This window comes from Nelumbo nucifera, chromosome 1 (genome assembly GCF_055504915.1).
Source record: "Nelumbo nucifera cultivar China Antique chromosome 1, China Antique-T2T, whole genome shotgun sequence".
NCBI lineage: Eukaryota > Viridiplantae > Streptophyta > Magnoliopsida > Proteales > Nelumbonaceae > Nelumbo > Nelumbo nucifera.
The window spans coordinates 212,043,169-212,069,752 of NC_142649.1; the positions used below are offsets into that span (position 1 = coordinate 212,043,169).

At 36.0% G+C, this 26,584-nt stretch overlaps 1 protein-coding gene across 1 annotated transcript; it reads left to right on the forward strand.

Annotated features, from left to right (window-relative positions):
* The first annotated feature begins 236 nt into the window (after positions 1-236).
* On the forward strand, positions 237-26,584 carry LOC104604801 (uncharacterized). Its single transcript, XM_019199002.2, has 18 exons — positions 237-322; positions 1,313-1,376; positions 1,482-1,655; positions 1,745-1,850; positions 1,923-2,005; positions 4,614-4,677; positions 4,787-4,901; positions 7,873-8,027; positions 8,227-8,260; positions 15,781-15,784; positions 21,129-21,146; positions 22,440-22,501; positions 22,749-22,886; positions 24,552-24,589; positions 24,701-24,751; positions 24,887-25,054; positions 25,148-25,260; positions 26,177-26,584. The coding sequence occupies exons 3-18, from the start codon at positions 1,531-1,533 to the stop codon at positions 26,298-26,300; spliced, it is 1,398 nt and encodes a 465-aa protein (XP_019054547.1). The 5' UTR covers positions 237-322; positions 1,313-1,376; positions 1,482-1,530; the 3' UTR covers positions 26,301-26,584.

Here is a 26,584-nt window from a genome sequence, read left to right on the forward strand (position 1 = left end):
AATTTAATTATAAAAGGGTAATTTGGGCATTTAAAAAAATTTAAACACTCAAATGAGAATATTTTTTCGAAATTAATTGACACAACATTAACGGACGGGGTTTTGTCTAACGGCCAAAGTTCAGAGGGCCTTTGTTGCAAAAAGAAATACAAGGGGTCTTTGTCACAGACCGCATAGTACAAGGGGGTCTTTGTAATTATCCAAATAAAAAAGTAAAACTGAGCTGCCACCAAACAGTCGCGCGAACTCTCTCCCTCGGGGTCAAATACTTATACAGGAAGCGAAGGGATTCCAGCAGCTTCTGTACACGCCGTCGTTAAAGGTATGATCTCCCCTTTCCATCTCTGCTTTTGTCTGTTGAATTCGTTTGCTGATCTTCAGTATCGATATCGTTGCTACGTTTCTATGCTGTCACTTATCCCCTATTATTCTTTCCCTTTTGGGGTGGGGGCTTGTTCAGTTTCGCCCTTTCTTTTAACCCTGGTGAATCAGAATTGCGTCATTTAATATATGTTATGAATTAAATTTTCTCATTGAATTTGCGTTGCATGCGAATTTGATTGACTGTAAATGAGTTTGGACCCTGAATTCGAGCGATTAGTTGAAAATTATTGTGGGACGTGAGCAAGTCGACAATGTATTAGGTAGTTTTCTTTTGGTTGAACTGGATTTTACGTTGGTTTAGGATGTACTGCAATTCTCCGTGGTTTCAAATTGTGCAATTAAGAAGACGTAGATCTTTGATATCTAGTTAAACTCATGTATTATTATTTCTAAGACTATTGGCAATTAGCTATTAGTATTTTATTGTTTTAAATCTGTGAAGATAAATTGTGTAAGTGGTCTCTAGTTAAAGGACGTAGGCAACATCAGTTGCTGTTGATTGGCGTTGTATGTGAATTATCATTCATCTGATATTATATTTAAGAAAAGAAGATAAACTCTGGTTAGTATTCCGAAGAGCACAACAGAAAATCCTATAATAATTGATCAGATGATAGGTTATGAAATTATACAACATCCTTGTGGTAACAGCAGGTTTATTTGGAGAAATACGCTTATGCTCCAATTCGTTATTTCTAAAAAGAACGAGTGGAAGTAATTGGCTGTAATTCCTATACCCACTCTGTAATTTATACATCTACCAGTTAATTGAATCATTATTTGATAGTTCATTTAAGAGTGTGAAAAGAGTTCTAGTTATTCTCGCAATTTATAGATTTATTTATTTTTTAGATTTGTTGAATATACCTTTTCATACTTGCATGCCTAATACAACAGACACACTTATTGATTCTGTTTGAAGATGTAGAGGGGGGTTTTCACCAGATCCAAGCTTATTTATTGCATTTCTCCTCAATGATTTGTAAAAAAAGGCAAGTAATGCTTTATTTTGGTGAACTTGTTTCTCATTTAGTCAATCCAAGTTTTTTTTGGTTAGATAAAAGTAGATCGACAATCTCACTCATCGCTTTACTCAGGCCATAAAGGCAGACAGCATACCTTCGTCCCAAAGTAAAGATTAGCTTCATGGGTGATGGTCCTGGGAAGATACAAGTTTTCCCAGATCACTTTAAAGCATCAACACCAACTGAGGACCCCCTTGAGAAAAACGGTTCAACTGCTTCACAACCAAGGACTGATAATTCTTTGAGGTAGTGAATTTTTGTCTTGGTTGTTACAGATTCAAATTGAGTAATCTTGGGAATTCATTCCATGTCTAGTGTTTATTTTTCTAGAACAGGTCGGGTCATCATTTCTGGAATCGAAGAAAATTAATCCACGCTGCATCCATGCTGAACTTGTTTAGTCGACCGGGACTTCCATGGGGATCTGGAACCGATGATAAGGTGAACTTTAATGGTTGGTTCTTCTCAGTAATTATTATTCCTCCTTACTTGGATAATGACTTTAGTTTGCAGGTTGAACTAACTACTGTGGAATTAGAATCTCTTCGATCAGAAATTGCTGATTTAGAGGAGAAAGAAGCCCATCTGAAAGCTCAGTAAGGAAGACTAAGTTTACTGTTTTTGATCAATTAATGAAATATTCCTTTTCTTGCATGTATAATCTCATGTTTGTATTTTAAATCATAAAATCTTTATTAATTTGGATGCAGCAAGCAATGCTATGCCTCTTTATTTTTCATCTCATTTTCACAAAAAAAAAAAAGAACAGGTTTAAAACAAATGAGGCACAATGCATGGGCTTTCATTTGTGGTATAAAAACTAGGGTCTTGTCATAAAAATTATGCTGAGATACACTAGGGCGGAAATTTTATGGTGTATTTATTTGGGAAGAGAAGAATGCTAGAATCTTCAAGGAGGAAGCAAGCAACAAAGATTCTATCATAGAAACTGGAATGCATATCTGTCTAGGTGGCTCATTGGTTGAAGACCTTATTATTTTTTAAAGATTTATTTATATCATAAGTAATTGACAGGCAGTGGTGAATTCATCCTTAACAAGGAATGTCTTAACAGCATAATGGGTCTCTTCAACTTTGATGGATGCAGTTTAGGGAACCTAGGAGTGTCAAGAACTGAAGGAGTGTTCTGAGATTCTGAAGAGGAATATAATTGCTTTATTTTCAGGACCTGTTTTCCATGGTGATTCAAGGATTAACCAGATCTTCACACCTTACAAGTTACAAATATGGTGGTACAGGGGGACTTGCATGTAACAGTTTAGATAGTTCACAAGAAAATACATTATGAAAGAGATTAAGGAGCTAGCTAGAGAGCTGTATATAATTTGTAGATGGGCTTTGAGATCGGCTAACTCCTTGGCTGATAAATTGGCAAAACAGGGCACAACTAGGGATATTTGAATGTTTAAATGACTAGAAGTAAGGTATGAGTAATGAAATATGTAGGGTTGCAAATGGCATCTGATTGTTTGAATTTGCATTCTTATACAATCTGATTAAGGAAACCTGAATTTCATCTGTTTATAATTCGAACGAATATGAATCCAATCCAATCTGATCTGTTATGATCCATACATACATACATTTGTATGTACATATGTACACACACACATACACATAAAAAATTAATATGTATTTATTATGCAAGGTACAGTAAAACTTCAATGATGATACTAAAATGGCATGCTTATTTGTTCGGTTCTTTAGGAAAAAAAACCATAAATGGCCTAACAAAATCTTTCATGTGGAAAGAGGGTTTGGTGCTCAGAAGATTGTCAGTTGTTTGCCTCCCTGTATTCTATCCAGGAATAATTCTAGCCTTACACTCACCAAATGTTCAAAACAGGCTCATTTTCTTAGCAGTTTCTAAAGTAAAACTTTGGGCAGTTTAGGTCCCTGGGAAAATATGAATACAATGTGTGGCACAATGATGATGTGATCATAGGTATTGAACATATGGTTGGTCTAGAGGCTTCCCTATTTAATGGATGGCTTGAATCAGTATATGCATCCTCCATGTTGCAAAATAAGGTTGGTCATGTTGGATCAGACCCAACCTTTGTTTTTTCCTTATTCTTCACAAAGTGGCTGCTCTCAGACTTGAACCTGTGTTCTCATGTTTGTCAGCCTGAGTTTTTACCATTGCACCAGGCAATTACTGGTATGAACTTGATAAATATTTTGTCTTCTAGAATAACCCATGCAGCCTAGTTGTTGTTGTTGTTTAATTGAAGAGGAATTTTATTATCAAAAGAAGAGAACTGTTACAAGCAGAGGCACGAGGTGCGACCTCCCTTGAAAGTGTAAAAAACCATAGAGCACTAGAGATAAGATATTACAAGGTAGCCCAGTACAAATGTTCTCTCAAAACCCCTAGTTGGTTTTTTGCAGTATAGCTGTTAAAACTGTGTATGGAACTTGATCTCTGGTCAACATGTGTACTTTATTGGTCATTAGGTTTCTGGAGAGGTGTTTGAGGTCTTCTAAAAGCCCCCCCGTGCAATATTTGAGTCATATTAACAAGAAGAGACCTTTGTTCTAGTGTTACTAATATCCCATTTGGGAGGGTTTCAGGAGCTGTGCTGCTTTGGAGAAGCTACTGGAAAGTCGATTTCTTGGATCATGAATGTGTAATTTTGGCTTTCCAGGCTTTTCTCCAAACATGGCTTGAGGGATTTATGTGTGGGGCCTACCTTGCAAAGCCTGAAGCCACTGCATGAAAGCCCTCTCAAATGGGCACTAAATTGTTCTATGAAAGTGGTTCTGCTACAGTGAGGGTTGAGCTTATCAGAAAACACTGCTTGATCATATATAACATTTTGATTTATATGATATGGGTGTGGTAACATAATATAGTCATGCAAGCATATAAATTAATTGTTTCATATCTTTTGTAATGATTTTCATTATGTATGCATATCAGTATATCAATGTTTCTGTCTACATGAACATCTAACTTGGTCTCTGTCTGTCCATCTGTCTGTGTGTCTTGATATGTGCGTATGTATGTATACATGTATGTCTATGCACAAGAGACCAGTTACAAGGAAACGATGGGTTATGACTTATGAGAAAGAATTCCTTGTCTGAAAAAAAAAATATTTGCATCAATTTTTGTTAATTTATTTATTGTTACATACTGTATGCTTAATTGTGACAGTTGAATTTCTTCCATCAATTCAGGTTGGAGCATCTTGATGAACTTCTGAGGTCTGCTCGCCTGGCTGGCTATTTGTTTATTAGAACAGTAATGACCGCCTACTATTTTCTGGAATTCACTTTATAGCTTGTTTCACATGGCACCATTTTGTAAACAATCCAAACTTCCTTATTGGTTTAATATTTTTGTTGATTAGAGATGGACAGCATTACCGGGGGAACCTCCTATAGATGACGCTGATGTTGATGATTGGCTTCCACGCTTTGTTGTTCTCCATGGTTCATGTATCTTCTTCTATTTAATGTCAACAGGTAAATTATGATTGATTAGATATTTTTTATTGGTTGGTTAACTTTTTATTAATTATGAACAGAATCATGTACAATGTAATTTTAAGTCGTGCTTAAAACTCTGTACAATTTAGCCCAACACTCTTTCCTCCCTCTATTTTGAACTTTGTTATTTCCTCTCATTCATATCCTGTAGTCCCCCACGATAATTGATTCCTGATGGTTCCATATCTGGATAAGGTATCGGCCATTACATTTGCAGACCTCCTTATCTATGTAACCCTAGTATTTAATTCTATAGCAATGTTTCTTGCCTCCTTGACTGTCAATTTCCAAGGCGCTTGATAGATTTTCCTCAGCCAATTTATGACTGTTTTTTGAGTCACATTCAACAATGAGATTCCTGTATCCTAATGTTTTGGCACAGTTTCAACCCCTGAAGTACTGCCATTAATACAGCATCTGAGTTCCTGATGCCAATTAGACCAGAAAATAGAGGCAATCAACTCACCTTAATGATTTCTGAATATTTCTCCAATGCCTGAAATGCCTGGGTTGCCTAGACTGCACCCAACAAAATTCAGCTTGATAAAGCCTTTTGGTGGTGGAGACCAGTGTACTAGGGGGGCTGTGAGAGGAAGAGGATGTAGCCACACATTGCTATCCCCTCAAGATATCATCATCTATGTAGTCCTTAAATCATTTCTGTAATGACATAAATTATTTCTATTTATCATAGTTCCATGACTTTTATTATGCTACCCAATATCACTTGACTCAAAGAAGAAGCCACTGCTGCCTTTGCAAGAAAAGCGACCAACAGCTTGACATATTTTGTAATTTTTGTTTTAAAACTTCTGTAATGTAGGTTTCTGTACCCATATTTCTCAGTGGTTTGTGTGCCCTTTAGGATTGTTAGTTATGCTCTTAAATATCAATGTGATGATCCACCCTCATTCAATTCTACAAATATATCCATGTTTAATGCCCAGAGAAATGTAGTTCTTGATAGCTGATAAAAAAATTGTTCTTAATAGGTAGCACTTTTCATGTCATGATTGAAGAATGGTATGTTACTGCACTAAAGTGGTTTGTTCATTGATATAGATGAAAAGTCAATATGACATGATTAGTATTGTGTAGCATGATCAAAGAGACTTGCTTGCAATTTGATGGGGCTTTTTAGAGGGCTAGGGGACTGGTATTTTTGGGTCTACCTTAAGGCTGTGTTTGGAAACGATGCAAATGAAGTGTAAATCCCGGTTCAGGGTAAATTTGCACTTTAGTTCACTTTTGCTTGTGTTTGACAACATTACATTTATGCATTGACAAATGACAGACCAATGCATATTTACATTGATAATAAGATGTAAAAATACATCAATAAAAAAGAAGTAAATTTGCATTCAAGTGGACTTTTGATAAGAAAAAAGCATATGCTTTATTTAAATTCATGTTTGCATCCATTACAGCTAAAAATCTGTTTGGTAAGAAGGTAAATTTGTCAGTGCAAAACTAACCCAATTTTGCAATTTATATGAACCGTTTTACACTTTACATATTTGCATTCACACTTATTTTCATCGTTTCCAAACGCAGCCTAAGAGATTTGGAAGTTATTTTTGTCTTTATTGGAAGGGGATTTTAGTTCTAGGAGAATAAGGGTTTTAAAATCACTGTGGTAGTTTCTTGTTAAAAAGAGGTGGTCGGTGTTTTTAGTAGCCAAATGGGGATGGCCTAGTTCATCGTTTCATGCTGTTGGCTTTCGGTACTAGCTTTCTCCTTATTTCAGTTGGAATTGGGGAATATTGAAAATGTAAATCTTTGTCATATCAGGTGCATGGGAGAAAGGATTGATCTCATCCTTTTCAAGGAGAGAGGAAAAACCATTTGTCAAATGGTCCATGCAGCTCTATTCTATGGCCTTTTTTTGCAAGTATAACAGAAAAATATTTCAGTAAAGAACACTATGCTTCTCAGGAAACAGGCAGTAGGCCAAACTAGTACAATGTACAGAATACAAAATCAGATCACCATGCAAGGTGTCACCCAAAACATAAAATGAAAAAGAGAAACCACCTTTTACAACTTACAACTTACAAATTACCACCTGGCCCTGGGCATCCCCCTTCTAGGCAATCCCTACTAACCCCAACCCCTGCTCTTGCCCAAGAGTCAGCCAGCAACATAGAGCTTCTAGGAACCCAATTGAACGAGGCACTCAAGGAGGCACCTAGTGAGTGAACCTGTCTCACCAATGTCCTAACTTCCCATGGAATCTGAACGTCTGTTCTCATCTAGCTTATAACTATTTGACAATCACCTTTGACTTGCACATTCCTCTGTTCCTGTGTCACCAATAATTTCAGATATTGAATGAAGGCCAAAAGTTCAGCCCTCAGGGAGTTACCATAACCATCCGAACCTGAATAGCTTAGAATTATGTTACCATCATGATCCTTAACAATTCCATCCACCCCAAAAGCCCCTAGGTTTTCAAGACATCATCTGTCAAAGTTTAGTTTGACCATCCCTTTTATAGGAGAGGAGCACTCAACTATTCTTTGTTGTCTTATTGTTTGAAAGTCAGCAACAACCTGTCACCCCCTTAGCAGATCATTTAGGGAGATACCTCTGAAAATGTCACAAACCACAGCCCAATGAACGGCCCTATTCTGTGGTCATATCTTGATGGCTGCTAGAATTCTTACAGAAAGATTCTCACTGACACACTTCAATTACTAGTTGATTTTCTTGCTACCATTGCTTTCCACAAATTCAACTTTGCGTTCTAAAGATTTATTTTCCATATACTTGAATCCATTACTTAGTCGTCTTCAGTGAAATCAGCATTTGCTAGCAAGAAATATTTAAATGCAGCCTAATTACGACATCTTGTGCTAAAAGCATATGAATTATGCTCTAGTTTAGTATCCATCTTATAGAATGTTGATCTGATGGTACATTAGATTCTCTTCTTGGTGTGATGCAGATCTGAGTCCCCAAGACTCGACTCTATTATCAGATATTGTTGAAGTTGGTCCACTTCCAAGCTTTATACGAGAAGATGAACATACGCGATATTCATTTTATATCTTAACTCGTCATGGACTGCGGTATGAGTGCTCGAGTATTTCTGAAATACAGGTGCATCTAGTTCTCCTGAAACTTGGATTAATATTATCAGTGGGTGGTGGAGTAGATAGATGGATAGATATAGTTCTGTAATTTAAATTAATAAGATAAATGTGCTTAATCTTGCTTGGGTTCTAAAACTTCATCTTCTCCCTCGTGGACATGCATGGAAAGTAAAAAGTCTGTTTGACATCTTTGCTTATTTTTTCAGGTGGGTTCTTGGTTGGCAGCTTTGCGAACTGACTGTAAATTGGAATCTAATACAACTGCTCTCAAAGACTTAAGCTAATTGTAGCATGTATGCACATTCTCCTAAGCTGTAAATAGATTAGACTGTTAGTGGAATTTGTGTCATTACAATAATGGAGTTAAAATGTGATTTCTTCCGGCCTTTCATTTCTTCTTTTATTTATTTATTTATTTTGGTTCTGTATCATGGAGTTCAAATATGATTAAACAAGTCATTCTTTATGCTCCTGTACATTTCTCGGCAGCATATTAGAAGTTAAGGTGTTCATCATCAAATATAATGCTGCAACCCTGGATTTATCATTTCACTTGCAAATTGGAACCAGTTCTACTTAGAGTGACCTTGTAGAGTATGGAAAGAACAATTCCTAATTTCCTATGAGGAATCTATGCTTGGTTTGGCTACTATGTTCAAGATGGGATAGAGTTGGGGGTTTGGGTACATTGAGAGGGGCGTTCCTTTTTTGGATTTTGAGAGGGGGAGAAAGTTGGTCAATGGGATTTTGGTTCCCATTGACTAAGAATCCCATGTTCTTTTTTCAGATTTATGTGAAGACCATGGAAAGTTTATTTCCCAAGTTCACATCTGTGCCCCACAACATCTTACAGCACATCCCGGCCGTGTATTGGGAGCATCTCCCAATGATAGTACCACAACCGATGATGTCATCATCGAGAGATGTTTCCAATACACGGTGGGGATGTGCTGTGGGATGTTGTGGGGCGCCTCCATGTGGGGCACAGATCTGAACTCTATTTCCCTGGGTATCACTGGAATGGGATCTGCTCCTCACACATGGGTGCCTCACAGACATATCCACCGTGTATTGGGAACATCTCCCATGAATAATAACTTATAAGTACAAGAGATGTTCCCGATGCATGGTAGGATGTGCATGTGAGGTTGGTGTGAGGCGCCCTTGGTGAGGAGTAGATCCGGTCTCGGGTAAGTGATGCCCATCTCCTAGGTGGGTAAATAACTTTCCCACCTAGGAGGAAAGTTGCCAACACTTGAATGGGACAAAAATGCTATTTTTAATAATGGATTTTTATGGTTAAAATGGTCATTGCCTTATTTACATGAGAAATAAAAGAACATGGGTAAATGCACTTACCTGGGTAAGTGTTTCCAAGAAACTTGCCTAGGTAACTGCATTTACCCGGGTAAGTAACTTACCAAAAAGCAAACGGGGCCGAGATGTTAGGTGAACCTCTAGATGGCATATAAGACAGTTACTTGCTTAAGTTGAGTTGTTCCCTGGTGCTTAACATGGTCTCACCACCATCACAAGTCCTCGATGCACATGCACACGTGACCATCAACATTGCCACGATTTCCATAATTTAAACGGAAAAGTACGGACAGACTCAATGCAGATTTCTGATTTCCATTGCAGAGCTATAAACATTTAAAATGTCAACAACCCACACTCTATGCACCAACGTCCGCTTGTGAATTGCCATCAATTCCAAGTTGGCACCTACCCCAACAATACTTTGGGCCTACAAATTCTGACCCTGGGTTGAACCGTCATTCTCCCTAATTTAAATCCATCTCAAGACTAACTTAGCTACATTTAATTGAAGCAAACATGTTATTAAGTGGCAAGTTGGTACTTAGGTACCTACTCAAGAACCCTACTCACATATCATCCGCACATTGGGAACATCTTCGATATTGAGGAGTGCTGCCAGCTGCTCTAAGGATCAGGCCCAGCATTATGAGCACGTTCAATGAACACTATATTCTGAGTTCTGACAACTATATTGTTTTTAATCTTTTTTAAGGGTAGGGCCGGTAGGCTGCAATTTTTCTTAAGAAATAAGTGTCAGAATTTTTAAGTACTCATTTAATGTGCTTACCATCTGTGCCTATCTGATCTGGACTGTGCTCTGAGCACATTTTAGCTTTTGAATGGATGAGTGCAAAAAATACGAATGGTTGGTCATTTTGACACGTGTGTTCCCAAAATAGCCACTTTGTGGAGTAAAAAAAAGAGGTATCCGGTCCACCTTGACCAAAATTGGGTTAAGTTCCTTCTGAATTCGAATTTGATTAATTTAAAGGGAAAATTCATTATCAGTACCATGTACTTTGGCTCAAGTGATAATTTGGACCCGGATTTTAAAATGTGACAATCCAGAATCCGAACTTTCAAAATGTAACAATTTAATACCTGGACTTTTAAAATGTGACAATCCAGTACTTGTCATTAACTAGTCTATTAAACAGCTGTTAAGTAACATTTGAAAAGTAAAAAATGTCCTTCAAATGCCATCTAATTTTCTTTATCAACCATACAAATGTTGACAAAAAACTGAACAGTCTCAAATCCTATCATCTTCTATTCAAAAACATTGGTGACTGTTTAGAAGAGTCTAGAATTTGGAATTGTTCATTTTATTGTCAATGTTTGGATGGTTGATAAAGAGAATTAGATGGCATTCTAAGGGCATTTTTTACTTTTTAAATGTCATTTAACGGTTGATTAACAGATTGGTTAATGGCAGGTATTGGATTGTCACATTTTGAAATTTCAGGTATTGAATTGTCACATTTTAAAAGTTCGGATACTGAATTAACCAATCAGGCCTACATGGATATCGGTGGAAATTGGAAAATTAAGATACATGCATAAATGAAATTAAATCCCATATACATGCATAGTATAACATCTGAAAAAATGTTTTAGTAGATTATGTGAAATTGTGAAGTGTGGATTATTAGGGCATGTTTATAAAAAACATTGAAAGAATAGTAAAAGACAATTGAAATCAATAAAGGTTACTTATTCTAAATAATCACTTAATTATTTTATTTTTTCTCGTTGGTATAGTAATCTGTACCATTTATAAAAATGAGGATGTTAACAATTTTTACTCAAAAAACCTGATTTTACTTTTCCTTTTTACCCTTTATGATTATTGTTTTTCCAATAGTTTATTTAACTGTCATGATTCATGATTTTTGTTAACAATTTTTAGTCAAAAAACCTTATTTTACTTTCCCTTTTTACTCTATGATTTTTGTTTTTTCAATAATTTATTTAACTATCATGATTCATGAGGCCACACATTGTCCATCGAACTTTTTCCAACGATAAAAAATGAGAATGCAAACTGTTAACATGGTTGTATCTTGATTTTACTTTCCATCTTTACCTTAACAATTTTTGTTTTCCATTTTTTTTTTTGATCTCAAGTATTTTATCTTATTATAAATGGCCACATACGCTCTCCAGTGGTGACCTTGTTGCTACCTACTATTTTCATTTAACTCATTGCAACTGTTCAAAATTTTTCATCAATTAAACACATGACACATAAGGACTGCTAAATGGTGATTGGAGTTATCGTTATTTATGCTTTTGCTGAAATCATATATCAATCAATTATTCTATAAATTCACCCTGATATTTAGAATAAAAATTAAAAATTCATGAGCCTCACTTAGGATTAACATAGTGCATGTGAAATCATCTAGACACTAAAACTTGAAAAGAATACAAAAGACACCTCTTCTTGAATTAGTATTAATTTTAGTTAGATAATAAGAATCCTATTATGGGAATATGGGCTTAATATTAATTTTAGTACTAAAAAATGAGAACATTGCAAATGGTTTGGTCAAAACACCATGATTTTACTTTTCAACTTTATCCTCAACTTTCTATTTTTTTTTCAAATGAAGAAAATAATATAAATTACAAAAAAACAAAGAAATACATAGAAAATTTACAAAAAAAATATAGAAAATCATTGAAATTTCTATATCTATACTATACATATACTAAAAAAATGAGAATGTTGAAATTGATTTGGTCAAAACACCCTAATTTTACTTTCCAACTTTGCCCTAAACTTTCTATTTTTTCTCATTGTATATATGTCATTGCAAAATAATTATGAAAAATCACATAAATAAAGAAACAATATAAATTACAAAAAACAAAGAAATACATAGAAAATTTACAAAAAATATAGAAAATCATAAAAATTGAAGAAAAATAACATAAATTACAAATCTATACCATACCGAAAAATGAGAATGTTGCAATTGGTTTGGTCAAAAGACTTTGATTTTACTTTTCAACTTTACCCTCAACTTTTTATTTTTTTTCCCATTGTATATATTGTTATTGCAAAATAATTGTTAAAAAAACACCAAAAATGAAGAAAATAATATAAATTACAAAAAAACATAGAAACATAGAGAAAATTTATAAAAAATATAAAAAAAATCACAAGAATTGAAGAAAAGAACATAAGTTACAAAAATACAAAGAAAAATCATAAATTACAAAAAATGAACAAAAAATATAGAATAAAATAAGAATTTATATCTACTACCATATATAAAAAATGAGAATGATTCAGTTAGTGTGGTCAAAAGACCCTGATTTTTCATACCAATATTACCCCTTAGTTTTTTTGTTTTTCCAACATATCCCAATTCTATTAGAGGGTGCATGATGGTAGTTGGCAAAAAAAAAAAAAACCATTGTCTTTTCTAAAGAGGCATTGGGTGGGCACCTGACCCATCAACCCATTACTGATCCACTTTGGGTTCAACCCAAACCCACCATATCCCAACCCAACCTGCCCAACCCATTATTTTTTCACATAATACATAAATTCTAGAAAAATATAACTATAAAAAATACACAATATACAAATAAAGGTAGAAAATTTAAAAAATAGCATAAGTTAAAGAAAAAAATAAAAAATGCAAGATAATTATGAAAAGCATAGAAAAGGAAGAAAATAATATAAACTACAAAAAATAGAGAAATACATAGAAAATTTACAAAAACAAATGTAGAAAATCATAAAAATTGATGAAAAACAATAGAAACTACAACAAACAAAGAAAATCGTAAATTACGAAAAAATGAATAGAAATTGCAAAATAAAAAATTATAGAAAAATATAACAAAAAATACACAAAATACAAAAATTTCATTCCATGGGCCTTAGACATGTTTGTCAGTTGGACCCATGTCTTATAAGGGCATTTGGCCTCTGGGACCGTATGTTATCATGTGTATGGTCGTTAAGTAGGGCTTGCAACTCATGTCCTTAGTTGTAGGCAACATTGTGAGACATTATGAATTGTTCAATTATTTTATTCTTGGATAAATGTGCAGAGGTGATCAATGTGCCTAGAAGGTGTTTGCATACATGCTACTTTAGTGGCTGGTTGATAAATTTTGCTTCCAAATAATTGAGTAAATTAACATAATAGCTTAATTTACTTCTAACCATTAATAGTAATTATTTTCATAGGTTTTAGGTTATCATAAAACAGGAGATCGGTTAAGAGTGACATCTCCAATTCTCCATAAATTTTGTGTTTCATTGGAATGAACTATATCTATATATGATGTTGAATGTAATTTTATCATTGATATGGTGCATTAATGTTTCAATCTGATGTATTTGCAATCAACCTTTTATAAATTATAAAATTCAGATCTTGGCATTTTATGAGGATAGTCTTTTTTTATATATTATATAGTTGTCTTAGAACTTGAACAGTATGTGAACTTTCATCTATGCCCGAGATGTAAAAGCATAGCCTAACATCACCATCAATATCAAATACCCCGTGCATCGCACAGGCCATTCCACTAGTAAGAAAAAAATTGATAAAATGGCTTAAAGAGTTAAAATTTAAAGCACATGTCGTTTTGGTAAGTTTTAGTGTTATAGAAAAATCCTTCTCTCTCATTTGGATGAATTTTTCAAGTCTCACTTAGGATCTACTACTGGCAGCCTGGCACCATCACTTGCAATGTATCTAATCCTCAGTGAACACGTCAATATTAGTGCGTTCACTTTAGATTGGCTACGTAGCAAGTGATACATAGCCGTGCAAGCAGTAGATATGGGCTTTTATTTTTGACACAAGACTTTTTTGATCTAAGAAATTTTCACAAGGTTTTCTAACCGCCATTGATTCGAACGGTTGGACCGTTCGGCTTGGGAACTGTCCAAGCAATCGGTTCTGTTTTCCTTCAAACCTGGTTTTGGTAAAAATCGTTGAAAAAGTTAACAATTTGTTGACCCAGGCGGTCGAACCATTTTTTTAATTTTTTAATTTATTTGTCAGAACGGGCCGTCCGTTCGAACTGGATGGTCAGACAATCGATCCAAAAACCGGTGGCCAGAACGGTTCCGTTTCCAGGTCGTTTTTTAAAACGATGATTTTTTACTTAGATAATCTATTTCATATGGACCCAATAAATGGTAGGTCTTGATCCTCTATTGAATTAGATAGTTTGGATCTGCTGACTACAATACATTGCTAGTCACGTTCACCCAACCATATATTGGGAATATTGGTGAATGGTGAGGTGTTCACAATTTGCAGCTAGGTCAATATGGCCAACAATGTGTTGTGGTAAACAGATCCAAATGTGGGGAAGACCAAGGTGCCCATGAGGCCCATTAGGATCAGGCTGTGGCTTTGCGGGTTTGATCTTGCACCTCCTAATTGGAGGAATTGGAGAAGGTGCTAAGTGACCATCACAACTATTGGGTTATCAATGTCTTATAACTTGGCTGCATTTGGTAAAAGTGTAAATGCTAATGTGTTTGATTCATGAAGATGTAAACTTGATTTGGTTTTGCATTGATAATTTTTATATTGTATTTAGTTGTAATTGGTACAAATATGAATTTCGAGACTATAATATACATTTTTTTTTACATTGATAATCTTTGAGTGCAAAAATGCACTTCCGTCTTGGATGCAAAGACATGAAAAAACAAATTCACTTTTTATCCTATCATTTGCAAGAAAATGTAATTTGATTAATGATAATGGAATCCATCTTAAATCTTAGACTTGTTTTTGGAAATGCTTATCTAACTGGCCTTTTTCATGTTGAAGAAGCCAAAAGCAAGTTTGGACCTCCTGAAAGCAAAAAATTGTGCACACACCCTAAGGGCATGGCATCCAACTGCACATAAAGGAATCTCCTATATTTTTGCTTTTCAAGAAACCCCACCTCATCCAAAACAGTCAAAACATTGTTTGATGAAAAAGTTCCAATGTTTTTTTTTTTGCCACAATGGGTTTCTAAAAGAAGCCACTTTTGAAATGTTTTCATCCTTCTAACAAAAAACATTTTTTTTAGTTTTTTGTTGCTTACCAACTTTTTTTTGTTCAACATAATTTTTCACTTTTTTGTAAACATAAAAAGCTAAATGGAGTATTTTTCCTTGCTTTTTCAAATGCTTTTTATGAAAAAAAGCCCAATTTTGAGCTTTTTTGCCAAACGATTTTTTGATTGGCTTCTAGCTTTGAATCACAACAAGCCTGTTAGAGAATCACTTGCAAGCGCCCCTTACCCTTTCATGTTTTTGAATAAGAAAGTTTGTGATCAATCAAAAAAGTATCAGACACTAAGGTTGTGTTTGGTTTGAAGGAAAGGAAAGGAAGGGAAAGGAAAGTAAGGGAAGGGAAGAAAAAAAATTTCCCTATCCATTGTTTGGTTAACCAATGGAAAAGGTAAGTAAAATTAATTTTCCCTTATTTGGTGAGGCAAGGAAAACATATGAAAAATTAATAATCATGGGTCCCACAACTATTATACATAAAAGATATGCTCATACTTAGCCATTTCTTCAACTAATATCAATTTCAAAATGACAAGAAAATGCATATCACTATTTATATAGAAGTATATCAAAATTGTCATTGTTCTCTGAATCCTCCACTTCCACATTGTCATTGCTCAAGGGGAAGCAGAAATAGAGGCCTTCAAGAGATCAAAGCTTTGGTCTGATAGAATCACTCCCCAACAGGACCTGAATATACCATCTATATGTCACCAGTGTGGTTTCTAAATGCTTCTCCTATTGCTTTCTTTGAAATGGGGAAACTCTGGCAAGGGTATTAGTTTCCTTAAGAAATATTGATATGTCACACTTCCACGATTGACAAATTTTTTGCCATAATAGTGTTTACATTACTATCACTCATTTTATTTTAAAATAAAAGAAGTCACATCCTTTCATCTTTTCTTTTAAGAAGACAAAGGTAATAATAAAGATTAAAAAATGCCACCAGAAATTGGAGCTTTCTGTTGGAAAGTATATCAGTCTAAATAACTCCTGTAAAGGTCTAGAGGAGGCCCTCTCTCTCTACCAAAGAAGCGAGGAAAAAATTCATTGGAGGTGTAAATGGGTGGTGGTAAAGACAGTCATGAGAGGCTATTAGCAATAATATTTTGGTAAGATAAGCCCATTAGATAAAGTCACCAAACATGTTTTCACTCATATTTGTAAATGGTATCTTCAAGAAATTGTAGTTTATGGGGGAATCCTCTTCTAGAAAGATACTTGTCCTCAACTGGCTGGTTCCTTCCCCTCAATGTCATTAAATTGAACTCCAATAGATGGTATATTGGTAATCCAGGAAAAGTTCAGGTGTTGAACCCATTCCGTTGACATTTGATGCCATTAATGGTGGCTTGATTCTGAACAACATTATGGGATGATTAATTTCATGCAACATTCCTCAGATTACTTAATGGTGGCTTGAGCTTAATTCTAATCAGGTTTTTTTTTTTGTGTGTGTGTGTATGTGGTCTAGCTTATTGGATTTGTATCATGTGCCTCCACTGAAACTACTAATTATCTATCATTTAAGATGAAACTTTCACTGTTGTCAATACACACCTCTTCCTACTTAAATCAATAATATGAAAAGTGAACCATGACTAACATAGTTCAAGAACATAATGTGAAAAAGTGCAAATGGAATTTTATAGGTTATTTAACTTAAACCAGAAATTCATCAAAAGAAAAAATTAGACAAGCATTACATTACATTTCTTTGTATCTAGTAACTGCTTTTATCTTTTTCTTTTTAATCACCATTATTAATCTACCTAATAATATGGATCTTATAATAAAATTTAACATTTCTGCATGTGTATGTCTAGAATATTTCTTTTTATTTTCCTGAAATTATGGACATCATAATGATTAAAATAGCAAAGTATTTATGATACTTCTGTTGGTGTTCTCCTACAGGATGAAACAAAGGTTTATAAGAAATTGCTTCAATAGATGGACCACATAGGCCCACATATTTCTTCTACCTAAGGTCTGAGGCATGCATATTCAAAGCTTGCCAAGTAGTAAAGAAGGCCAAAGTGTATGTTATAGTAAATCTTAAAAGTGATGTTTTATTTATTTTATTTTATTTTTTATTTTCTTGATTTTTCAGGCTCATAGGTGATTGCCATACTGACCATGGACAATAATAAGATAGAGGAAGTTGGACTGAACATAGGGCACCTTCATGCATGTCTTATCTAAAACTTTTGGTATCCACAAGACCACAATTACAAAGGTACTTCAATGTTGGAAGTTAGACTGAAAACAGGGCACCTTCTTGCTAGGCCATCTTCTGTCTTTGAGGCAAAGACCTATTAAAGTCCTTGCCATATCTAAGGTGGGAAGTAAATAATATAGCTACATGAGTACAATGATGTGGCTGTTAAGTCCTTGTTTGGTTTTGACTAAGCACTGAGTCCCAATTCAATGATATACTGATGAAACAAAAAACTCCTTATAATCTGGAGTTGGATGATCTGTCATACTCGAGTTTAATGAGGCCTTAGGCCAGTCCAGTTGGGTCTTGGGTTTGCCCAAACCCATTGGCAACCCTATAAATGATATGGTTGCATGAGTATCAAACAATACCATTAAATAATTTTTTTGGTAGAGTAGCCTCTGTTAATGCTCAAATATTTTTCCATCATACCATATGGACATGGTCACCTCATCCACCAACTGCTCAGAGAGAAGTCCCACCCTGCTTTTAATGTTGAGATAAAGATAAAATAGCAAGTCCTCCTAAACGTCACAGAGGACGGGTTAAAAACACAACAAACAGATAGTGGTAACAATGTAAACAAATGGACATCTCACAAATCACAAAATACTAGGATTATAGCCACCACTGACATAATGCGAAAGTGGTAAAGAAGTAGTATTCACATCACAGCCAAAGGTCTGAAGCCTTAGAACCAGTAAACTGATAACATTGTAGAACAACTTAGAAGAAACCCAAACATAAGAACACTTTCACATACCATGACAACATTGAGGAATTAAATCTTAACTACCAACTTTCAGGCATAACATCGACAGAAGAGGTAGAAAGACAAGCATCACTCCATATTACACAACACAAATACAGTAGATATTTACAAAGCATGATTTCCTACAGATGAAAATGAATTTAGCGACAGATTAAGGACGCGTGCATTGCTTTTTATCAGTTTGTAAGATACATTTATTGTCAACCTAGTCACACCATACGCCCCTTGAACACTGAATATCTCAAGTAAAGCAAACCATCAATCATATGACAAATGAATGAACCAAAAACTAGCACTAGGACTATAAACAATAGGCAAGTCAACTTTCTCATAATAAAATGTGCAGACCATGCATCAACCAATTAGACCAGATATTCTACACCAAGTCACAATTGACATGTAGGGATGAAAATGCAAGGAGACAAAACACTTGGTTTGACCTATCCCTTTAAAAGGTTCAAAGGTCTGGAACACCAAGTTATTGCTTATTCCTCTCAAAATTTGAAGCACCAAGTTATTGTTCATTCCTAAGAAGAATCTCAAATGCTTAGATTAAAATCATCATCAAAATACACAAATGCTGATTTTGTCCCAGTGTTCAAAATCAATTAAAATCCCAAACCTTAATACGGAGGAAACAACCCTTTCAACAGAAATAAGCTTCTGCATTTTGTGCCATATCACTAGAATCAAGTGCAAAACATTCACTATGAAAGATGCTAGTGATAAAATGTGCACAAAAAGACGATTGTTGGATATTGATTAATCGTATACTTCTACATATTATTATTTTGTGAACTCAATAGATTTTTATACAATTTGGAATTTAGAAAGTACAATCATATAAGGTCATTATTTAATAAACCCTATGGAGTACAATTATATATGGTCATTCAATAAACCCTATGGAGTTGGGCATAAGAAATCTGCAGTGGCCAAACAACTACTCTCTTGGTTCTATGATCAATACAATTTGGTAACCAGTGGGCCAAAGAAAAAAATAATTGGCTAAACTAAAACAAGATACTAACAAATCAAATGAGAACAACAACATAATGAGATCAAAATTACAGGACAAGGCATCAACATTTTAATAGAGATATCCTTGGCAAAAAGACAACGTGGGATTTAAGAGGAAGCTATATCATTTGCCCAACTTACTGCATCTTTGTCTGTATTTGGCATCTTAGCATCTCAGTCTAAGGAGTTCGTTCATCCATGTGGATTTCCCCTATAAAAGGTTGTTATCATATCAACTCTTTAAAGTTCACTTCTCAATAATACCATATATCAACCACAGTAGATGATGTTCATGATGAGTCAGCATCTACAAATATTATCCGGGAGGCCCAGGCACCAGAAACGGGCATCCATGGACTCAGTCATTGTATGCCATAAAACAAAGGATTAAATTCCCTAGAATTCTTATAGTTATAGGTAGCAACCATAAACAAGATCTGTACATTGAGCTGTCATCTACACAAATGATCCAGTGGAACCAAACACCAAGCTAACAACTGGATATCCCCATGAACTCTCAAAAGCATGTCAGCAACAGAACACAATTGAAGGAATTGTTAATTATAATTACAATTGATGAGGGCAGATTTGGCCCTCCACTGACATCATGACGCATGGCATATCAGAACAGCTGGAGTACATCCCAGCATCACCTAGGCGACAACTTGCCTTAGTCAAAATGGGGTCCTAGCTGGCGACCTGCCTCTGCCGCCAACCTGGTGACCTACTTCTACTGCCAACATGGCGACCTGCCTCTACTGCCGACCTGGCAACCTACTTCTGCTGCCGACCTAGAGACCTACCTCTGTCGTCGACTTGGCGATCTACTTCTATCGCCGACCTGGCAAACTACCTCTGCCATCGACCTAACGACATGTCTCTGTTGCCGACCTGGTGACCTAGCAATCTACCTCTATCGCCAACCTGGTGACCTACCTTTCTAGAAGCTTGCCAGTTGTCTTCGAACCTTTCAGGATCACGCCGTGTAACCGTAGGCCTTATCCTCATCCCGCCCGAATTAGAGGGAAATGGTAAGCCTTATTAATTGGCACGCTATCCTCCTTCCAATGCGGAATGGACCTCTACGTCGTGGGCCAAGGATTCCGGGAGCGTTTTGCGAGACCCACGACAACCCAACTATATAAGGGCATCAGCCCCTGAGACCTAGGTAGATGCGCAATTTTTAGTTCTCGCAGCTCTCGCAGCTCTCTCACATTTTGCAATCTTAAAATCTCTGATTCGCTAACTTAAGCATTGGAGTGCCCACCCCGGGTAAAGCAACCCGAGCACTCTGACAATGTTTCCTTGTAGGTCACATTAGAGCCACCTCTCCAGCTCGTCACCATTCAGCTAGGCATCAGAGACACCTCTTCAGCTTGTCACCATTTAGCTAGGCATCAAACCACCTTTACAGCTCGTTACCACTCAATTAGGCATCAAAGCCACCTTTCCAGCTCGTCACCATTTAGCTAGGCATCAGAGCCACCTCTCCAGCTCGTCACCATTCAGCTAGGCGTCCAAGCCACCTTCCAGGTAGGAACCATTCAACTAGGTGTCCAAGCCACCTTCCACGTAGGGATTATTCAGCCAAGCATCTGAGTCACTAGCCAGTTGAGAGCTGCCAAAATGCGCATCATCAACAACCAAGCAGATGCGAACTTCTAGACACTACTGAAGAGTAACATAAATAATAAACATATGCAAAACTCTCTATACACATTAGAGAAGAAGAAGAAGAGAGGTTCAGATTCAAACTAGATGAAACCGCAAGTTTCAGATTCGAATTTATCTCTGCTTTTCACTTATAGTTGCTGGAATTCGATAAATTGATTTACTATTCGAACAAGATGAAACCACAAGTTTCAGATTCGAATTTATCTCTGCTTTTCACTTCTAGTTGCTGGAATTCGGTAAATTGATTTACTATACCGTTGTTTCTTCAGAACATGAAAATCTCAATAGAAGGAGAGGCTCTCGATTTTTTTCCTCACATTTACTTTCATTTTCGAGGGAAGTGGTTTCCGACCGAAATGGAAGGATCCCGCTTCCTCATTTTCATGATTTTAAATCCTCCCATTTTCCTTCCTTCATTTATGATCAAAACAAACAAGGAAAGATTTGGAATCTTTTGAATTATTCCAAAATTTCCCTTCCTTTCCTTCAAACCAAACACAGCCTAAGAGTGTTTTTCAAAAAAAAAAAAAAACTCATTTCAAAAAGTAGATTCTTTCATAAGCCCATTTATGAGCGAAAAGAAAAGCACTCCTAGTCCCAGACACGGCCCGCATGTCCCCAACGGCCCAACTCCAATCGGCAATTTAGCTCGTGCCCTTTAAAGTAAAATAATGGCACCATTGCAAAAAACACGAAAGGTTTATCTCACAGGTTTCATGTGTGGCTAAAAACGTAACCCCACCTTGGGCGTGAAACAAAAGCAATCTATCTAAAACTGAACACGCGTAAGCTGCACCGTCGAAAGTGGCGATGGGTGGGCCTGGGCCCTTTTGTCAAACAAACCAAATTAACTCATTCGTTGACGATGCCGTTACACAGAAAGCCCATTATGACGAAAAAATTCTATAGCTTTTCTGTTAATTCCGTCTATGTCTGGTGGCATTCTACTGCGGTTACTTCCCTTATCTTGCTTCGTCGTCGAAAGAAGTGGGTGAGAAACTGAGAGTGAGATCATCACTTGGACATAGTCGGGATTAAAGAATAAAAAAGGGTACATTAACGAAATCCCAACGAGTTGCAGAGTCCGTCTACGACTCTGTCACTCTGACTCTGGTGTGGCGATGAAACAGAAACGAGAACTGCGGGAAATATAAATAGTAAAAAATATTCATTAAATAGCAAGTTCGCTATAATTTGGCTGGTCCATCGAAACCCTAACATAACCCTGAAGAGTGAGGAAACCATCTGCTTCAATTGCAACCACAGAGAGGGAGGAAGCTACATCTTCTCTTCTCATTTCGAGTGGATTTACCGGTTAATCTCTGCTACGGCAATCGAAGATGAACTTTCATATCTTCAGATCTGCTTCTAGGACTGTTAGGACCATTATTTCTGCTTCCAAGAGCTCCCCTCTTTTGGCTGGTGAGGCGTCATCTTCTTTTCTTCCCCTACTTTTCCTCCTAGTGATTTACGTCAACCTGAGAAATGTGCATATGTTTCGTAGATGTTCTTTTCTGATTTATTTTCCGTGGTTGAAAGTATAGGTCGTGAATTGCTTGAATAAAAAATTTTCCCCCTCGTATCTGGTTTTAAGTCTCTCTCGATTATTCTGCCATAGTTAATTGTTAATACATATATTTTTAACCTCACGTGTTCTTCTCATGCGCAGAAGGGCGAGCTGTCGCAGCAGCAACCGCAACCTCATTCAGGGGAAAGGTGCCTTCTTCGGCTTCATTTTATGGAAGGGCTGGTTCTAGGAGTTCTTCTAGAGGATGGATTTCAGGAGCACTTGCACTTCCAGCTGCAGGTTTGTGCATTTTATTTCTCCTTTATTTTATTCTCTTTTTTTTTTCTTTACATTATTTTGGTTTCCATCCATGTGCATGCAACTAAACAATTAAGAAATGTTTTGGAAGTTGCAATGCCATTTTGTTTGTTATTATACATACACCTTTTAGATCTGGTTTCAAATGAAACCGTGTTGTTTTTTCGCATTTCTGGAAGATGAATGTAAAGTTGTGTGTTTTTTTCTCCCTTTATCTCAATGTCTGTGCTTTATAAACCCCTTTCCGGAAAGAAAGGATATGATGGATCAAAAGTAAAAGGTCTGAGTAGGATAGTATTGATGGCGATGATCAGATCATCTTGGGGAAAAGAGGAAGAGGGCCCTTGCCCTTGTTGAAGTTATAACATTGTGGTTCTCGCAACCTCTTCTACAACAAATTCTACCAGCTTAGGCATGGTGGCGGGTTGAAACAAAAGGCGTGGGTCGCATTCTAGGTTTGAATGCCGACCTAGACTTCTCCCGACATCATATCTTGGTCCCCTACATCTATCAACTGCCGTCATACTTTCTGCATTGATCAAACCTCCTAACTGATCCTTTCACCGGTTGCATTGGTTATCTCACTGTCTATCATATACATAAATCTACTCTTGTTATTTTCCAGGAACATTTTTTTTATCAAAGTTTTAACTTTGTACAGTTATGGTTATTAAAAAATTGTGCATACAATTTCCATCTTAAATACGCTATGATCTCCAAATTTAAAAATGCTAAAGTAGTCAACTTGTGTGATAAAAAACCAGTCTATTTTGATTTTTGAGCATCTGCAGATATTATTTATGATGCATTTTTCTGAAATATGGAGCAACAGGCATCTTAAATACCATAGGGAAGGTCTTATAAGTAAATGCCTATGATGGAAAGGTGCAAAAAGAAAGTATAATGTGCAAGTAAAATAAATGCAGGGGGCTGGGAACTAATATCTGTTGAGAAAGTCCCTTGCTGGAGGTTATTCTTTGCCAAAGAATTACTTGATTGAATCATCTAATTTTATTGCATTCATTGGAGTGTGTAGAAAGGGGTCATTGCTTGCTGCAATGGTAAAATCTTGGGCTAACAAGTGTGGGATTGTAGCTTCGAGTTGTTCGACCCCTTTGTGCAAGAAATTGCTAAAGGTTAGTTCTGTACCCACTGTACCCCTCCCCAGACCTTGGAAGGCTGGGACCAATATTGAGTAATGGCACTGAAATGTTCACAAATGGTCTGGTGGGTGGTCCATTTTTGATCTAAAAGATCATCTGATAAGGTTGATATTAAGCGTAGGAAATTGCTAGGTTCAAACCTATTAAACAAAAATTATGGTACCCAAACCCCATCCATTTCGTTGGTTGCCACATGCACTGCTATCCTATCTATTCTTACGGTGTCTTATCTAATAGCTACTTCTCATTACATCTAGTATGCAGTTTTACAACAAATTTTTGGTGTGTTTCTGATGCAAAATTCTATTAATATGATGATTAAGTCATCCATTTTTGTGTTGTTCTCAAAGTGAAAAAAATTAGTGTCAAGGAATAGTTTTTTAGCAAGTCTCTGGGATTTTTTACTTGTACAGCATTATGATTAAGCTTATTTTTGTTCTTCAAATTCTGATGCTAATTTTATTGCCTTTTCTTTTCCTCATAGTTTGCATGCTCCAGGAGCAGGAGGCACATGCTGCAGAGGTACTCCAATAGTGTTTACTTGCTTCCTTTCCTTCACTAATGAAATGTCTCTTCTGTTTTTTCTTTTTCATCATTTATGTTTGGTATCTCACCTTTTTTTCCTAAATCCAGATGGAACGTACTTTCATTGCTATTAAGCCTGATGGAGTGCAGAGAGGGCTGGTAAGATAATCTTCACTTGTGTTTCTTCCCCTTTGTGCCAAATCGTAGACCATTTCATTAGGACACTTGTCTTTGTGATGGGACAGGCATATGAATCCAGCCTGAGATCATTTTTCATTTTCTTTTGTATTTCAGATTGCAGAAATAATTTCACGCTTTGAGCGTAAGGGCTTTAAACTTGTCGCTATAAAGTTGATTGCCCCTTCCAAGGAATTTGCCCAGAAGCATTATCATGATCTCAAGGACCGGCCTTTCTTTAATGGCCTTTGCGATTTCCTCAGTTCGGGTCCTGTCCTTGCCATGGTCAGATAAAAAAATGACACTCTTCTCTCTTTGGCTAAGCAATTTCTGAATAGGGCTAAAGTACTAGACTCTAGTTGACTAAATTCTTATTAGGTTTGGGAAGGTGAAGGTGTTATAAAATATGGTCGGAAACTCATTGGAGCAACAGATCCACAAAAATCTGAGCCAGGAACTATCAGAGGTGACCTTGCTGTTGTTGTGGGAAGGTATCATTCTGATTTCTGAACCGGCGTTGTGTATATCCTGTTCATCCGATGTTCATATATTAGAGATTTCTAACTGGAAATGACCATGATACCTTGCTCAAATATATGAATATTTGCAAAACAAAGCATGTGCTTAATCAAATTATGGCAATGCTTTATGTGGTTTAAGATGTTTTTACACTCTTCCATATCATCATCATGATGGAGTTGGTAATACAAGGTTTTAAATGTTGATATAGTATATGCAATACAGGAAACATCATGTTGGTTTGTTAACTGATGAACACATTATCAGTGGAGTGGCCTGGTTGTAGTGCCATTCCTACCCATGACCATTTGTATCGTTTGTATGGCCACATGGTTGCTGTATCCAATGAACTCAAACTTTAAATTTCCTGCCCAATGTTAATTCCTATTTAGATTTTAGACCCCCTATTAAAAGTAATAATATTCCTATTAACTATTACTTAAAATTTTAAATTCAGCTGTTATGTTTAAACCTTTATTTAAAGCCCTATATAAACTCTTAGCTTCCTCTAAATTTCTCAAACATTTTGTGAATAGAAATTACATGTAGTTGTATAGACTATGGACTCGAACATGGGTCTGGTGATGGGTAAGAGTCTTCACCACTATACATAAAAAATCCTAAAATTACATTGCTTTTACCTTGTAAGTATCTTCTTAAATACCTTTTATGAACTCTCTTACTGGTAGTGAATGAACTAAGAACTGAAAAAGAAAGAAAATAATTGATTGATTATTGATATCAGTAATTTTTAAAATATCAATGAGATTTTAAAAATAAAAGGAAAATAAATAAATAATTATTAAAACTAGTATTTTAAGTTTCTAGTAATTTTTTAATCTGTTTTACGTTTAATCCACATAATCTGATTGTGGTTTTTCTATGCAGAAACATCATCCACGGAAGTGATGGACCTGAAACTGCGAAAGATGAAATCAATCTCTGGTTCAGGCCGGAGGAGTTGGTCAGCTACACAAGCCATGCAGAGAAGTGGGTTTATGGTGTCAACTAATCGTTAATTTTCCCTCTTTCTTTTCCTTTTACCTCCTGTTGGTGGAAGTTGCTTTCCCCCCTTTTTAGAATTCATTGATTAGTGGAAGCTGGAATTGCTTCCTTCTTCGGCTATCAGTCTCAGGTACGAGAGAGGTAGTAGGGTAGAATAAGCTTAACCTCAGCTGGGCATAGTCGTTAGAAAGTAAGAATAAGGCAGATTTCGCCGAGGGGATTGGCTCCTCATTCACTCACTGCCAACAATGGAAAAAACAGAATTTTGTGAAATAATATTAACTTGATCAA